The 17,916-nt window shown below is 38.5% G+C and overlaps 2 protein-coding genes across 4 annotated transcripts in view; one reads left to right on the top strand and one right to left on the bottom strand.

The window, feature by feature from the left end:
* Positions 1 to 3,360: 3,360 nt before the first annotated feature.
* On the top strand, positions 3,361 to 10,216 carry spag8 (sperm associated antigen 8). Of its 3 annotated transcripts, XM_038734592.1 has the most exons (7): positions 3,361 to 3,776; positions 4,952 to 5,111; positions 5,393 to 5,438; positions 7,059 to 7,173; positions 7,948 to 8,048; positions 9,274 to 9,336; positions 9,701 to 10,216. In XM_038734592.1, exons 1-7 carry the CDS (start codon positions 3,567 to 3,569, stop codon positions 9,705 to 9,707), a joined length of 702 nt encoding a protein of 233 aa, XP_038590520.1. In that variant the 5' UTR covers positions 3,361 to 3,566; the 3' UTR covers positions 9,708 to 10,216. The 3 variants fall into 3 exon arrangements, with proteins under 3 accessions (XP_038590520.1, XP_038590519.1, XP_038590521.1); XM_038734591.1 differs by lacking the exon at positions 7,948 to 8,048 and having other exon boundaries at positions 3,378 to 3,776; XM_038734593.1 differs by lacking the exons at positions 3,361 to 3,776; positions 7,948 to 8,048 and adding an exon at positions 3,897 to 3,981.
* A 3,670-nt stretch (positions 10,217 to 13,886) lies between these two features.
* Positions 13,887 to 17,916, bottom strand: part of LOC119915036 (atrial natriuretic peptide receptor 2) — a 57,739-nt gene continuing 53,709 nt past the window's right edge. Inside the window, exons 20-22 of the mRNA XM_038734589.1 lie at positions 17,296 to 17,394; positions 15,544 to 15,635; positions 13,887 to 14,159 (exon numbers count right to left, since the gene is read on the bottom strand). Of these exons, the coding sequence (XP_038590517.1) occupies positions 14,097 to 14,159; positions 15,544 to 15,635; positions 17,296 to 17,394 (254 nt within the window). The 3' untranslated portion in view covers positions 13,887 to 14,096. The remainder of the gene's footprint in view (positions 14,160 to 15,543; positions 15,636 to 17,295; positions 17,395 to 17,916) is intronic.

The following is a 17,916-nucleotide window of genomic DNA, read 5'->3' as shown; positions in this document are numbered from 1 at the left end:
CTCAGAGGGTCATCACACATTTGTGCTGGAACTGGAATTTCAAGAATTCACTGAGGACTTAAATGAGCATGTCTTGTCAGTCTGTATCCTGAAGATGATAACACCTCGAAGAGCCTGAAGATGAAACACTTCTTTTAGATAACTGAGCCCTCTACTAACAACGGCAGACGTTGTCAGAGTTGGTCTCGGGGTCAGGATGTGACTGCAGGGGAAGAAGAAAGTAAAGAGGGGAGAGCTGATGTTGGATCTGGCACTACATCTCAGGGTGATTTGGCAAAAGCACAAAGCATGAAATTCCCACAGACAGTGACATCTCCTAAGTGGGCGCCCATCTGAGCTGCGAGACACGAATGCAGGGTTTCCAACTGAGAAGAAAGAGCGAAAAAACACATTCATGTCGGATCAACATATCTGCAGAGCTGGTAGTCATGGAGATGCTTAGTTAACATGTAATCACAATGTGATACAGAAATAGCAACACTGGCGTTCTGTGTGTTGTTTAGGAGAGACAGAGAGGGGGAGGGCGGGGATATTAAACTACATGGTCAGGATTTGAATCTGATCCCCGTCCAGCTCACACTCGCTTCAGTGACCACACATAATCCACAATGCTAATGTTGTGTGAGCTCCTTACGCACTTTTGCTGTGGGAAAAAATCATAAGCTATTTTTGGTGTAGAATAGAAGGACGTGTCATTTCATATACTACCCTGAAAACCTATTACTCTTAATCAGGTAATCATGTAAACGAGAGAAACATACTGTATTTCATTCATTCATTTCATTTTAGTTGTGTGGTTGTTTTGTCTGTGCTCTTTTTTCACTGCTTTGAAAGACTAGCTATTTTGGTAAAAGGTGAGGAGCTATTTTCATGGACCGATGAGAATTTAACAATATAAGAATCAGATACAGTCTTTGTCTGAAGTCACTCCCTATGAATGAGTTAAAGTCTGAATAAGATCTAACTAAGGATGTTTTTGCTGTTATAAAGAAATGCCTAGTATTTGTTGTCTTACATGTGAAATGTTTGAAAAACACTTCATTTTTAATATACATTTGAAATGGTAGATTCAAAAAATTATTTCCTAGACTTTACCTCTTTGCTCACATCTTTGTATCTTAGTTACGCTCCATGAAAAACACTGCATAGAAACTCAGCGGAAAAAATTGTGCCAACTTTTAAGTGATGATTTAAGAACCTTTGAAGAGGAGGCTATGTGTCAAATTCCAAAGTATGAATTACTTAGACACTAAGTTATAAAGCCAATTCTGTACTTTTAAGTAATAAGAGCAGTGAGGCTGTGCTGATGTCTGATAAATATCGGCATGTTAACATTGTCATTTTGACCATGCTTACGTTAGCCTTGCTCTGCCTAAGTAGGGCTAGAATGGCTGTAGACTCATGACAATATAATAAACTACTGTATAGTATGTACATTTTTGAAATATCCTTTTCTTCTCGTACTGCGCTGTTTTTCCTTCCTTTTTGTATTTCCTACTTTATCCATGGGGGAAAAAAGATTTCTTCTAGAAAGGTCTTGGTGATTGCCTTACCCCACCTCTGATGAAACATCAATATCACATTGCGCTTTTGTTTCAGCACGTACTACAGTACATGTGGTATTTACTGCCAACATAATCACAGTTAAATCACTGTAAAATAATGGGCACTTATTAGTTTGCGTGGCGTGACGAGGCACAGTTTGACAGTCTAGTGTCCATAAAATATTAATTTGATTTCTGACTGTGCTTCATGCTGAGGTGGTTGACTGTTCCAGACACTCTGGCTGACAGTGAAAACCCCTCTGCTGTTTCTCAGCAACAGTTCTGTGTCTCATATCCACAGTAACAAGCAGCCAGTGTTAAATTTAGCAGGGTATAAATTGATATGAATAAACGATATGTGATTCTCACTGAAGAAGTGAATCAACAAGGTTACTGAGCCATTTAATTTATCCTCAAATTGTTTTTTTCAACCCAAATTATGAAGTGGTTCCTTGGTTTGGCAGCAAATTATGTTCACCTTTAGAGTGAGCTGTAGCACATACTCTGTCAAAAAGTGAGGTGATGTTCAGCTTTAGACAGACATGGCAGGTTGTAGGTGAGCGGGAAACAGAGAGCAGTACAATCCAATGGAGTTACATGGATTTGTCAAAAATACTATGAAAATAATTAAAAGAAAAGATTTTCACATTAACATTAGGTTTACATCTTATAATCAAGGAATGGGCTTTTAGGATTTAAAACAACTATGCATTGAGTATATATGTGGACTGCCTAAAACTCTCATATTGATTTTATTAATTGATGGTAACGGTAATAATACGCCTACTCAAGTCTTTCGTAAAATTGAAAACACAAATAATAAGTAAATGTTATTCTGGCAAACACAATTTTTCTCAAACATGGGAGTTCATTCTTGACCCTTGGAACAGTATGTAGAGTATGACTAATGGTCCACTTACTAGCTTTTTTTGGAGCTTTCAGCTGCAATCTCACAGTTTTCATCAGCAAATTGAACTTGCTCAGTTGTCATAACATAACCTGGAACTTGGTCATGTGACAACAGGTGGTCATACAACTCCCCCCTCATATGACCACCTTTAGTCTCTGTTCAAATATGGTCCGGAAGGAGTTTCATGATTTGAAATTGTATTTTGTTTTACTGCTAGACTTTTGTCACTTTGAACTGAGCTCTGCCTTATGCATTGGAGGAACATGGGAGTTCAATGAAGGGAAAAATTGCAATGGACTTACAATGTTACTCCAGTCGCCACCACTACCATGGCTCAGCAGGACAGATGTAACAATGGGTGATGATCGAATGGAACAATCAGTAGATGGATGTAAAGACATTTTACCACATGATCAGATGAAAGCAGTGTCATCTCTGTTCACTTTAATTGCACCTCAGGGGACAATGCTTTCACCCACAGCTGTCTCCTGGAGATGTGCTTCTGTGCTCACTTGAAAGAATCACTTCACCTTCCCATCTGAAGAAACCTTTTATAAATGTGGCTGATAAACTAGTTAACATATAGCCAGCCACTGTCACATATTCTGAAAAGACATACAGGCCTACGTTTTCAATCTAACAGAATCCTACTGATGAAGAGCCAGTAGCCTACTGCTTTCTATCCATTTGGAAAAATTAAGATAATACAAAGGCATTTAAAATTTCACATTTGAATTATGTGAAAATTCTGATTTGATCATCGCATTTTAATTACAAAGGATTAAATGCATGTGGAAAAATACAATGTGCAATTTTAATATAGTTCCTTACCTTTGGTTTGTTTGGTTTTGAAACAATACTATGTTTTGACAAGATACTGGTGCTGGATATAAAATATATGATTCTGCACTTGAATATAGCTGAATAGGGCAAGAACAGCAGTGGTGATGAAAATGCTTTCGTTCCCATTTACTTTCACTTGTGATAGGTTTCATGTAAATTTACATATGAAAAGCTTGTTTGTTTCTTTAAATGAAATGGGACATTAAATATGTGATTTCTGTCTTCTTTTATTTTATAGGCTTTATCTTACATTATTTTGTATATTTTTTATGTTTTTGTCTGGAAATAAGAATCGCCGTCGTTATGGCGACACTTCCGTCAACAGACTCCGGTTGATAAGTGGGATTCTCGGCAGGTACAGAGGACTTTGGCACATTCAAGTCAAGTCGAGCAGTCATCCTGGTACTACGATGACCGAACGGCCAGCCACTGTGGAAAATAATGTTGGAAAATGTATGTTGCGCAACTGGGAAGAAGAGGTGAGTGTAGTTAAGGTTGCGAAGTTAGTCTCGCTAATGTTAGCTAGCCAACTGTCCGTCCAGACTGCATGACACGTATGTCTTTAAACAGAAGAAAATAGAACATGTACATGGTGGTATGCTGTGTTCTGTGACCTGGATCCACCCATGGTTAATGTTAATGTGGCTGCACAAGTCAAAATGCTGTGTGGAAGGTAGTAAGTAAGTAAGTAAATAAAGTTTATTTAATATAGCCTTGCACCTTTGTGCATGTGTATTGCCACAACAATAATTTTTTTGTTTTGCTTCATTTAGTTTTATTGTAACTATTTATATAGCTGTTACCAAAAATGGTGAGCCAGTATCCACTCTATGGCCTCATCATCACCTTGTGTGTGTGTGTGTGTGTGTGTGTATCCATCCCCACCTAGAACAAAAGATAGAAATTTTAGACTATCAGAAACAGGTGTAGTTTGTGGTGTGTTTTAGTTAAATGGTACCTTTTATTTGATTCTTTTTTTTCTGTCATTATCTTAATGGCCCTGGGACTTTTCTCCCTGCATCATTATGTTGAAAAGTAGTTTATAAAAACAGCTGACACATGCTTATGAAAGGTATTCTATCCTATTTTCTTATTAGGTGTTCATACACACAAGACAAACACAGATATTTTGAATAGAGCTATCCAAGTTCCCAGAGAAATATGTCATCATCATCAATCATGGAAAACAAAGAAAAGCAGAAAATCTTTGCATTTCAGAGGTGGAAACCAGCGAATATTTTAAATTTTAATTTTTTTTTATTACCTGTCCTGCTAAGCAGCCTGGTATAGACTATGAGGAGCTGGTTACCATGTTGTACCAGACAGATTTTACTTTAGTATTTATTTAGTATTATTATACTCCTTTGTTTGTTATTTATTAAATATGTTTTTGGGCCGGACAGGGGGGCAGAAATGGGGATGGGGGCACAAACACTGCACAAACAGACAACACAGAGAAAGGACAACACCTAAAAGCATAAAGAATAATTCTACCTGTGACAACCAGGGACCTAAATTTGTATGCGTGTGTGATATCTTCATGTGAGTGCGTGCGTGCGTGTGTGTGTGTTTAAGCCTGTTACAGAATGTAGTTGTTAGTGAGAGTGGGAGTGGGATGTTTGTTCATCTAAACTCTGTCTGTCCATTTATCCAGAGGGCCGTTGCAGCTGTTGACACTGAGGAGTCGAAGACACAAATCCAGAGACATGGACACAGAGGGATTCTCACTATGGACCAGGAGTCTAAAATGGAGACTGTCACTACGCTTAAAGCGGCTTACATCCCTCCGAAAGGTCCAGGTGTGAGGCTGCGGGGTATGTATCTTTGTCTTCTTTGTCTTTCACCAGCAACAGTATGAACCTATTTCTGCCCATACATTTAAAACCCATGTACAGACTGGACATATATTTTAGAAGAGTTTATTCAGGCGATGTATCTTAAAGAATATGACACAGGTTTCCCATAGACACTGAAGGCTGCTTTGACTCTTTTCAAAAATTTGTTTCAGATTTTTATTTGACTGTTCAAATCTTTTTTTAGATGATTTTTCTGTGCATGCTCAGTTAATGTCTTCTTTTATATTTCCATGGTTCAGGCATCAGAAGCGAGCTTTTGGAAAAACATATCGCCCAGATGATAAGGTAAATCAACTGTGAAACAAGTCCTTTGATGCAACATAAATTGTTGCTGGAAGTTCTTTGTTTATGGAAATGGAGAACGCCGGCTGGCCGTGTTTCTTGAGGGGGAAAATGATGTAATACACGTCTGGGTTTGTTTTACTGTTCAATCACAGCTGTAATACCCTTTAAATCAAATTTTATTATGTTATTTTGCATGGAGGCCAGTCATCCTAATGGGGTTTATGGAGTCTGTCCCCACACATCCCGCACAAGTTAACTGCTCCTGAAGAATACAAAGCATCATGTCTTCGATGCAAACGGCTCGTCACGCATTTGACAATGTCTCATCACTCAGTCTTGAGCCATGAACTAAATTCCCTGGACTTTATAAGTACACACACCAACGTTCCTTGATTCATGCCGGTTTGGACCTCTTCTCTGTGTGGACATGAACAGACGGTGCTTGACTGGTATCTTCTTACACCTGTTAGAGCTAGACATCTTCCGCTGTTACCGTTTCTGTGGACACATGATGGTTAACTTAATCGTACGTGTTACTATTCACGTTGTCAAACCATCTAAATAGCCTAAAATAGCAATTTTTATTGCAAGTGAAGTGAAAGTGAATTGGTCTATGTCATTTCGCTAATTGAATAAATTTTAGTCAATATTGGATATACAGATCCACTTATACAGTGAGACCATGAACATTTTAGATTGGGAGTAACATTACACCTGATTTAGTTACGTTGTTATTGGTCTGCACATGCTGGTTTACGTGTGATGTGTTACGGTGATGCGGTTTCAAAACAGCCTATAGCATCCAATCACTAACAGATATCCAACAGAAGGGAGTGACAGTCAGATAAAAGATGTCCTGTAGGATGGTTTTATGTTTCCTTTCTGATGGCTCAACCCTCATCAATCCTGAAAGCAGAAAAGAGCACTGGTACGTCCTTAATGATGGCGGATGATTTCCGGATCACACGAGGCTCGAGGAGTGGTCAAATTATCTATAGTAATTCTTTTTATACTCAAGTACCTAAAACCAAGTAAAAGTAACCAAGCACATTTACTCAAGTAAAATTTTGAGGCACTTTACTTGAGAATTTCCACTTTTATGCTACTTAGGCTGCTATATTGATCATCCACTACAACTCTATTATATATAACTCTACTACAACCTTTTACTCCACACAACTCTATTATTACTATTTATTTCCCATTTTCAGATTAATAGCAAACAACAAAATGCAATCAAAGAAATTATGAAGCATTAGTGTAGGTTAAGATAAGACTTTATTTACTTTCACAATTCACAAGCTACCCAGCAATATATAAAGTATTTAAATACAGTGATGTAAACATTAATGCAGCAATTATTGGAATTCAATAATATTGTCACGGGGTGCAAGAGAGTGCAATGTGACAAATATATTGAACTTTATTTTGAAATGGGTCATTCTACATAATGACTACTTTTACTTCTGGTAATTTAAGTATATTTTTATGCTTTTACATAATTAAAATTTTGAATCCACGACTTAGAACAAAGTATTCCTACACTGTGGTGTTGCTACTTTAACTGATCTTCTTCCAACAGTGCCGAATGCTGAGGCTGATATCTTCCTGTTTTCACAGTGAGAAGATTGACGCTGAACGGAGCCCACCGACTCCCAAAACTGACTTCTGCTCCACAACCCAGCGGGATTACTGCGTCGAGGGATTTGTGCCTCTTACCCCTGAAATAACACAAGTAAGTGTATGTGTATAATACTCTATGTGTGCATGCAAGTTCAGTGATGAACAGTGATGAGCTCAAATATCCTGTGTTGAATCCAAAACAACATGTTGTTTATTGTTATGTGCCTAAAACACAACTTCGGTATCAGGACATGCAAATGTAATGCCCAGTATGTTGCACCAGGTTGATATTTGTATGATTCATTTCTTTGTTATGTTAGCGTGTGTTTTCATCTATTTTACATATAATTGCTTTTGTCAGTTTGAAATTACTAGCCAGTGTTGAATGAATGAATGAATAAAGTGAGTGCAGGGCTGATTATGCACTTAAAAGACTCACTAAAGTAGACATCCATTGTAGTGTGAACAGGCATTTTTTCCCCTCCTGCCAGTCAACCTAATTAAAAATGTAAAAGCTGACTACACTGTCAGGGATCCTGTAGAAATTCAAAGAAAGAAGCTCAGTGCAATTAATATGCAGCTGTCTGCATTTATTAGGCTGCTGGTGTGGTAAACCACACCCATCAGCCATAACATTACAACCACCTGCCTAATTTAGTGGAGGTCCCGTCTTTTGCCGTGAATGTGGTCTGTTGGATCGGACCACACTAGCCAGCCTTCGCCCACCACGTGCATCAATGAGTGCTATACATCTACGTAGAATGTTAACTGATTCTACTTTTATTGTATTTTGTTCTTCTTTTTATATTCCTCTGTGCTGCTGTGCTAACTTGAATTTCCCTTTTGGGGGATTCATAACGGAACATCTTATCTTTTCTTTTCTTAGCCTCCCATGACCCTGTCGCCTGTTTACTGCTTTTCCCTCCTTGGACCACTTTTGATAGGTACTGACCACTGCAGACTGGGAACATGCCACAAGAGCTGCAGGTTTGGAGATGCTAGTCTAGCCATCACAATTTGGCCCTTGTCAGAGTCGCACAAATCCTTACGCTTGTCCATTTTTCCTGCTTCTAACACATCAACTTTGAGGACGAAATGTTCTTTGCTGCCTAATACATCCCACTCACTGACAGGTGCCATGGTAACAAGATAATGAGTGTTATTCACTTTACCTGTCAGTGGTCATAATATTATGGCTGATCGGTGTATAATCATCATTAGTCTGATAGTATAAACCACAAACTATCTTGATTGTTAGAAACCCCTGTTTTGTACCCTGTTCTGATCTCACTACTTTTCTTTGCTTGTACACACCTCTTCACTTTATTGTAACTAAACTGCATTTATAGAGCACCTTCTTTCATGCCAACAGTCAGAGAGCACAGGCTGCCATGCAAAGTGCCAACATGCTCATCAGTGTCTTGCTCAAGGACTCTTCGACACTCTGATCGAACCAGGAACCGCTCTGCCTCCTGAGCAATGCTGTAAACTCAATACTTTTTTTCCAGGTCAACATCCTGTGGGAATAATTTTGCTTTGATCCTCTGAACTTAACCTGTGCCATACCGGTTGCCATGGTGATCTTCCCAGTTTATAAGTGGACCAGCTTTGTGACACCGGTTAAAACCCAATGATTGCTGGTAGACCCACTAATCTCTCACTTTGTGATTGGATAGGTGTGTTTACACTGCAGGCAAAGCAATTTTCTGCCTCGTTTTTGTAGCATAAATTTGAGTGTTGCCATGTTTTAGCAGTTCGGGTCTATTCACCCCCAAACAACCGCCAGATATCACTGTATTTTGTACAGATATAGCTGTAGTTGTTTGTTTATGTGTCTGTGTGACCACTCAACCTCTGATATTATATATATTCATCATTAGACATTTTTTTACATGATGACTCTAAATGTTGTTGACCTCTGGGTGCTGCTTCCAGCTTCTCAAATGTGAAGACTTGCGGTCCCCCCCCCTCTGTCTCAGATCAGTGTAAAGTGAATCATTCTGGGTTTTGACATGTTTTTCATTTTGTAGAAAAAGGAAATGAGTGATGAGTGGTTTATATATATATATATATATATATATATATATATATATATATATATATATATATATATATAAATTGTCTTTTTTTTTTTTGGTAACAATGCTTCAAAATCAGGAGCAGAAAGAAGACAATCTAACTCACAATGGCATTCTTGTTGTCTCATTTCCAGGCTCATGATTATAAAACTGACCAGGCCATCACATTTTGGAGTGAAAATTACCAGCGGATACAGGTGTGTCAGATTGTTCCACTTTTTGGACATGGGGTGTCATGTTTTGCTGTTGTCATTACATTTTTGTTTAGGTAGACACTAAAAAAAAACATTCATGGGCCAAAAGGAATATACGATGAGTCATTTTCTTTCTCATGCTGAACTCTGTATGTGCCTAGTGTCTGAACACTAAAAATAACACTAATGGCACCATTTAATGTGAGAGGACAATGCAACAACATCAGCAGCTCTCAGAAGTGCAAAGTGTCCTTCTTTTTAATTTTTCGCCAGACTTAGCCTTACTAAACACACGTCCTGCACAGTAAGATCCAGGAAAATGATTAATCGTGGTTTCACATTATTCATGCGCTGTTTTGTGTAACAGGGTGTGACCGCCGTACAGACCCCGACCGCACCTTTCAGGAAATCGGCCCTGTTCAGCACTCCCATCAGTGAGCGGCTGGATGAACTCCAGCTCCCATCTGATAACTGAGGCAGCATATCAGATCATCACATTACATCACTTCATTACCAGTTAATATTAAAGTCCTAATCCACTTTAAAGGTCTCTGTCATTCTCAACGGCAGTGATACCTCCGGTGTATAAAGATATAAAGATGTTTATTAAAAATGAGATGACAGTTTCAGTATCACTGTCTGATGAAATACTGACATTTGGACTTTAAAACCTTCCAAACAAACCATCTCTGGACTTAATAAAACACACCACTAGGTTTCTGTTGTACAGATTTGCAGAGAAACATTTGCCTCCATGTTTGGATCCTAAAAATAATAATTTACTGTATCTCTCAGCACTGTGTCTAACTCTGGTCGGTACTGACCCAAAGCATATACAGTGACACAGTGCAGACCACAGCCAGTAAACAAGTGAAAGAATGAAGAGATGTCGCAACATTGCTCCTCGTTCTCCTTTCTCATCTTGTTTTTTCTTGACCAGATAATCCTGACGTTCAGTGTACAGTTGACCTACTTTTGACCTTCCTCTGACATATTCATCTCCTTTGGATCTCTGTAGGTGTCACATGCACTACCAGTCTGCTGCTGCCACTGATGTAAATATTCACCATATCATTTCCAGCACATCTACGTACATAGATATATCTAAGTGTAAGCATTATAACCACATGTAAATGCTTTCGTGAAGTGGAAACAGGTTGCATTAGTAGCAAAAGTGGGATTTATTTGCATGGAATGTCTCTGAGCATAACTAGAAATGTAGAAATATAGAACCTGTCACTATTAGAGTATCAACATCGGCGGCTGGTTGCACCAGCTTGTCTTAGACTCAAAATGAATTTATTCGGAAGTGTGAACAAGGTGGAGATTTACAAATCACTAGATTTAAGATGGGTTGCATCACACAAAGTAGTTCTTGCATATTAGTTGTTACTAAATATTTTCCCAGAACTAACTGACAAAACTAGTTTGCTACAAAACCAAATACCGTATATGACCCACTTAAAGTAAGTAGAAGACAGAAAAATATAGTATAAAGAAATGCTGTTTGAATAATTGTTTTAACTAGCCTTACAAGTTTTGGTTCTGGTTTTAGTTTGGAATACATTTTAAAAGTACAGAAGTAAAAGTAAACAGAAGTTTCCCAGGAACTGATTTGCACATTACTGTCTTCTGTAGCTGTGGCAGTCCTTATGATTTAATGTAAGAACTTGTTAAGGATCTTTCACACAAACTTGGATTTACAACAAGCTGTCTGGGGTGTACCTTGTCTCTCGCCCAATGTCAGCTGGAATGGAGCTTGCAAAGAATAAAGCAGGTTTGGCTATGCGTGATGGAAGGTGTGAGAACAACCACGTCATGCTTTCGAAATTTTGATTTTTCTTTCAAAGTTTCAAAATTGATTGTTTTGTAGCTGGACTGTTGTTTGCACTTTTTCTTTATGCTGCCTCTGTCTGACCAGGGAGCGTGCTGTATTTACAGGCTCCATTCATCTCTTTCTATCGCTTCTCTGTTGCCTTTTGAAACCTCCTATTATTGTAATCGAATGGCGCTGAGCAACAAAAAGCCACTCTTTCCTTCTGCACCGGATAAATATCTTGCCATTGTCCTTGAAGAGAACAACAAGAAAAACCTATCAGGACTCAGAATAGCACAGAGCATGTTCTTCCACCTTTACAAAGACGTGTGCTCACAGGCCCACAGCATGCAGATGTGAAACACTGTGCATTATATGGAATAACACAGTGTTTGCCACAGATTCACATGTGTTCTGTCAATCAGAGGACAATTCAAGGCGCTGCTCATCCTTTCTGAGCTTTCAGCAGGGATTAGTAGGCGGTAGCTATGGCGACAAGTAATTTTAGCTTATATTTATGCAGCTTTTTCTCTCCAAACATTTCATTATCTCATGGGATGATACAGGAAAACCAATTTGCCCCTGAAACACGAGGCCTTGAAGCAAATTCAAATGAAATGCGACACAGCAATTTTCACTTTTGTTTCCCCACTTTAATTTCAATTCTGTCTCTGTTGTTTTTGTCTCTCTATCATTTTGGTCTTTTTGTGGGGGGGAGAGAAAAAGTCAGCCTTCAAACAGGATGTGCAGGGGAACCTACTGTATATGTGCGATGGAGTTTCCTGATCTGAACCCTCAGATGACCCAGTGAGCACTGACTTGGTCAATTCACCGCTGCTTCAACACTATTTAACATAATTTCAATGTGAAGCAGGTCCTAACTAGTGTAAGTTTGTGCCTCTCACGTATTGCCATTACATTCCAGTCACTGAGCTAAACATCCAATTTCTCTTTGAAAAATCCAGAAGGCTTAACAAGGCTTACCTCTGTTTTGAAGGTATTTCAAGAATCCTTAAGACCTTTCTACCATCTGGATCAAAAAAATAATAATTATGTCAGATGCACAGTAAAACCCTCTTTTTCTAAGTCGCCACTCTATATCCTAATTGAAACATAGATTGTGACGTGAAATGACGTAGACTACAACAAGCTGTACAAGCCAGCCCAAATTAAAATTCACTATATTTGTCTATATTAATGCTGCGTTTATTATATATTATATTATATATTATTTATTATTTTATATCTTCACGCACAATAATGCATTCATATTATTCATGTTTTTTTCAAATTGAGCAAGGAACTATTTCACTATCTACTGTCTTTGTTTGATTTAGGAAGTAGGCTAAAGGTGCAACTTGGCAAAGTGGTTACTGTTTTTTTTATTGTACAGCAGATGGTTAGAAGAGTCAGAGGATTCTGGAAATACCGTCTTGGTTTTGCCAGGAATACTTCAAGTCCTCTGCCACATGAAAAGGCAGAAAATAACAAATGACAGCATGACAGACAGCCTGGTCAGTTGTGAGGAGTTGGCAGGTCAGCGCGGGATTCAGCAGAGACCTTTACTCTGCTTGCTGTGGCTCTAAAAGGCACCGGCGTTGTGTCACTGTTGGAAAGTGGGCGGTAATTACAGCCGATGCAGGAGGGGAAGATGTTCTCCTGCAGAGATGAAACGCACAAACACAAACACACACACACACACACACACACACACACAGTGCCCATGCCCCTGTTTCACAACTGATAATGAGCAGGGATGTCATTACAACAAACACACAGCTTCCTGCTGCCGACTCGCTTTTCCCCACTTCCTTACTTATCTGTCTACAACTGCTTGCAGTTAATTAGGTTCCAGACACTTGATGCTCTGTTTCTTCCTGGCACATGTGTTATATTTTAATAATATAATAGTCCTGGTAGTATCGTGAAATGTAAGGCGACAAGGCTAATGTATGTCAGATAAACCTGAACTAATTGTCCCAGTTTGCGTGGGGGGAGGAGAGCGCAGCTGATTTTTAGTAGAACATGAAAATAGAAAATAACATCAGATGTTCCTGAAAGTTAGACTGCCCCTCTGCTGAACTGGCTCCTACACTTCTACATTAGCTCTGTGAGCACTTCCTGCCTTTTAAATGTGAAATTCTAGAGGGACAGCCAATATTTCAGTGTGGGGAGGAAGGATAGCACAAGGTCATTTATAAATTCTTTCTGGGTTAAACTTAGATGAAAACATTTGAGTGACTATTGTCAGGGGAATATGGCCCAGATATATTCAGAGAGTTCACACTTTAAAGTTAGTACATAAATCCTGAAGGGCACAGACTCGCTAGGGCTCTTCTATGCCTTTCTCATAATTTCTGGATGCAAATATCAATAACTAACCCCACTTCAAAAAGCAAATGTATAAAAATGCTGCCTGACCCATAAATGGAAAAAGAGTGTTTTACTCAGTTTATTGAACAAAATATTTTACAGTATCTTGGATATACATATATACATATTATCTTGTACTGTGTAGCACGGTTGATGAACCCCTGCAGTGACATCAGTTGTAATGCTGTGTCTCCGAACTTCAATGGATGTTTCAAGGAAATATTAATACATCATTGACTTCCAAACACATTATACAAATCTTAATATAGAAAGCACAAAAAATAAGAATTTATCAGTGAAAAGTACTCACTCTCAAGACAGAAAGGTTCCTCATACAAAAAACAACTTTTACAATTTTTTTTTCTTTTCCTTTTTTTTGCAGCTACAGTATGCAGGTAATAAATATACCTGGAATTCCCTCTGTTTTTTATTTTTTATTTTATGGTGTCGTTCTCCTTTCCTCTGCACGGAAATTACCAATAAGGACTTATTCTAGAACAAATAAAGAAGCGGCTCGGCCACCGGAGCTTCTGCTGTCGTCTCCACTGCTGCTGCCACATTATTAGCAGGCCTCTCAAATAACATACACATCAGTCTTCTCCCCAAGAAGCCAATACGTTCTCATTTTGCCTTTGCCCTGGAAAAACACAGAGATCAATAGGTTCATCAATGGAGATCAGGGGGGTCGGAGGCGGGGGTGATATCTTTTATTAGGCTGCCCTTCGTTTAAGAGTGAGAGTGGTGGATACTGCAGCTCATCTTACACCTCCACCTTTTCCCATAAATGAAGCATAATCAGAGTTAAATTCACCACATCATCGCACTACTGTGAAAACCTTGTTTCTCCAAAAGATCAAAATGTGTCTCGATCTAATTCTGAAACAATCAGTGCTCTAAGTCAATATTTTATCAGCAGAAAATCATGAATCATCAACTATTAACCAATATTCGCTGTTGAGGATACTATATATATATATATATGTATATATATATACATATATATATATACATATATATATATATATATATATATATATTTTTTTAAACTATTATCTGACAAGGCCATAACTCGACCCACATTTCCCTGGAACAACCTCACACTGCCAAGTAATGCCAATTAGACACGGGAAGCTCACATAATATTTATTAATTGAACTGTTCAGTTGTATTTTGTTGTTGGTAAATTGTGTCTTCCAACTCTTTAATCTAAGTGCTGTTTTAAAGAGGTAATATTATGCTTTTTGGCCTTCTCCCTCTCCTTTATTGAGTTATATACCTTTTTTGTGCATGTAGGTTTGCAAAGTGAAACAGCCTCTGAAACTCTTGCTCCAGTCCATGTTGCTAAGCTGGTAAGAGGAACACATACAGTTGAACCGAATCCTTGTTTAAAGAAGATTTTGAACCTGAAAATGAGCATAATATGACCTCTTTAAAGAATTCTCCATGCTGATGGGAATGTAACTGTGGGTGAAATCCCTGCGTTGTTTTAATTTTACCTTTTGTAACTTAACTGAAATTCTTTAAAGATTTTATCACTAAAGAATATCTGAATAAGCCTAATACCCGCTGTGTTTAATGTACAGTATGTAATTGCTAAATGTAAACTCTTCCTCCGAAGGTTGTTAAAATCCCCACATTCTCAAGAACACTAAGAAATACTGAGGATATAACCTAAATGGTAGCTACTCTCAACAGTAGCTGCGGCCCTGACTATCTTAGTCCCAGACAAAGATATATATAATAATATATATTAAACTATATTATTGAAAATAATATATAGATGTAGCCCAATCCACGACACAGCATAGGATTCTTCAATTATTTAAACTTTTTCATTAAAGGTATAAAAATTTGAGATGCAAAGTCATTATTGAAACAAATGGCACCAGCAATACATGTCATTATTTCACCCTGTCTGAATGTGAGGTGTACAGATAGATGTTTTTAGCAGTGTGAGCTCATTTTATTTCAAACACAAGCGGGATAACCTTTGTAAGTGCAATGCCAGCTTTTTTTCTTACCTTCATTTCTACATCTCCTCGTAACTGGAGCTCAAAGTAGCCAAACTCATCCAGCACTTCTTTGGTGGCTGAGGATACGTGGATCTTTAAGGCTGTAAAACACATCAAGAGTACAACAGACAAGACTGAGCGTTTTCACACTGCGAATGTATGCTCTTACAATATTTGAATTACCACTACACTGCTTTCCTCTCAGGCCTCAGGACATGCAGCAGCAGAGGAAAGTGAGGAGTGATACGGGACCATGCATTCAGACATCAGCGGCTGAAATTCTAACGGAGATGAAATTTTTTGTCCAATTAATGCACACTGTGCAGAGATGTGAGATGTGATTCCTGCCTGTGAAGTTTCAGGCTACACAGTTTATTGCTGGCTAAGGGCCTTTAGCTGTAAGTGCTATCAATTATTTACCAGTGGAGGCACACTACAGGAAGCGACTCAGTAGTTAATCAATATATCTGAAGATCTGCTCGCAAAATATCCAACCACACTTTCATAACAATAGTTCCTGTCACTGCCAGTTAAGAACATAAATGTGAGGGTAGAGTATGAGACAGGCCAATACGTCTCATATTCAGCTTTGAAATCATATTTTTACTGAAGAATGTTTCCATCCAGCCACATTAGCAGATGCTCATTTAGGGGAAAAAATTTGTTTACAATTTCAATAAAGATAGAGATTAAATCACAGAGTGTGTTCTGTGTACTGACAGTGCACAAGATTTAATAAACTGTTCAAACAAGTGCTTATTCTCTGTTTACTGTGATCCCCATGAATTGTTACCTTGGTTACAACTACTCCTCCTCCTTAGTCATACCGTTATAATCTCTCACTCTCCCCATGACAGCAAACAAAAAAAGTTAGAGGACAAGTCAGGCATGAAAAGACGAAAACCAGTGAATTGATCTCACTAACAAGTGTGTATCCATATACAGTATGTGTATCCAATGCCTGATGTATCCTATTCCGTGCAACAGAGCCTCCACTGTTGTCCAAAAACTATTGGAAAACACATCAGTGAGCCACACTGTTGCACTGGCTGATATGTTCCTTCATTACTACGAACACACACACACTGTAGTTTATTGTGACTCAATCCCATACACACTATCCTGCTGCTGTAAATACTCAATAGAGCAGCAAATGACTGACTGACAGAATTACTCTGCAGCTGAAAATAGTCCCCAACATGTGCACAAGTTACTCCTGCTAATTCTAACTACGCCCAGCTCCATCCATTATATTCTATGGACTGTGGGAGGAGCACCCGGAAAAAAACTCTGCAGGCACAGGGACAACATAAACACTCCATACAGAAAGGCCCAAGTTGGCAAATCCTGAATGAAAAATGTCTCATGTGCAGTAGAGGTGATAATGAATTCTTACATAAGGTAATTTGTTACGAGCTCTAAAATCACAGATTTGTCTTAGGGGGCTTTACAATTTGTACAACGGACTACACCCTCTATCCTGGATGAGGAAAAACTTCTCAAAAAGAAAAAGAAAAGTGAAAAAGAAGAAGAAACCTCAGGAGAAGCAACAGAGAAGGGACACAGTAGTAGGAGAATCACAATATGGTGAAACTGAATGACAAATATACAGTATATATAATACACAGCAGTGATGCCAATGTCAAACTACAACACTGAAGAACAGCAAATAATGAGGACAATGTCACCAGTTTGTGAAAAACATGTGACCTAGAGTCCAAGTGAAAAAATAAAACAAAAACAAGTGACAGTGACACTCACCCTCTCCGTTGGACTCCATTCGAGATGCTGTGTTGACAGTATCTCCGAACAAACAGTACCTCGGCATTTTCAATCCGACCACGCCGGCACAGACTGGACCTATAACACACAAGCTAAAAACAGTTACATTTTGCAGTGGGAAGAAACAATCATGTTTGGAGCTGCTGTCATTATTGTACAATTATATATTTTTTAAACGGGACAACAGAGGTGTGAGTGAATTGAAATTGTGCTCAGAATGATTTAAATTACTCTGCCAACACAAGTACCAGCCTTTCTGGTGCGTGTCAAGGGTCTGAAAAGGAATATAAACAGTGCCGCCGTGAGCTGATGCAGTCTAAATACTGTGTTAGAAGCCTCTTGTAAATTACATCAGACTAAATGCTGCAGACAGATCAAGATCAAACATCCTCAGTGTTTATGTCCAGTCAGTACGTTGGTTATCCATAGGCAGCAAGTTACAAATCACAGCTGCCCTACACTAAATGTGCACTCAGTTGCCAGTTTATTAGACACATTTAGCTCAAACAAATACAGGCTAATACAGGAGTCCTGCAATAAATCCTACTTTTATGAAGGTTCTCAATAAAAGCACTATATATATATGCTTTTAGAGCACAA

The sequence above is a fragment of the Micropterus salmoides genome, unplaced genomic scaffold (genome assembly GCF_014851395.1).
Source record: "Micropterus salmoides isolate LMB-PRFRI ecotype aquatic unplaced genomic scaffold, ASM1485139v1 Ms_hic_scaffold_20, whole genome shotgun sequence".
In the NCBI taxonomy this organism is placed as follows: Eukaryota; Metazoa; Chordata; class Actinopteri; order Centrarchiformes; family Centrarchidae; genus Micropterus; species Micropterus salmoides.
The sequence above is the reverse complement of the archived record's forward strand: the minus strand, read 5'-3'. Positions and strand labels throughout refer to the sequence as shown.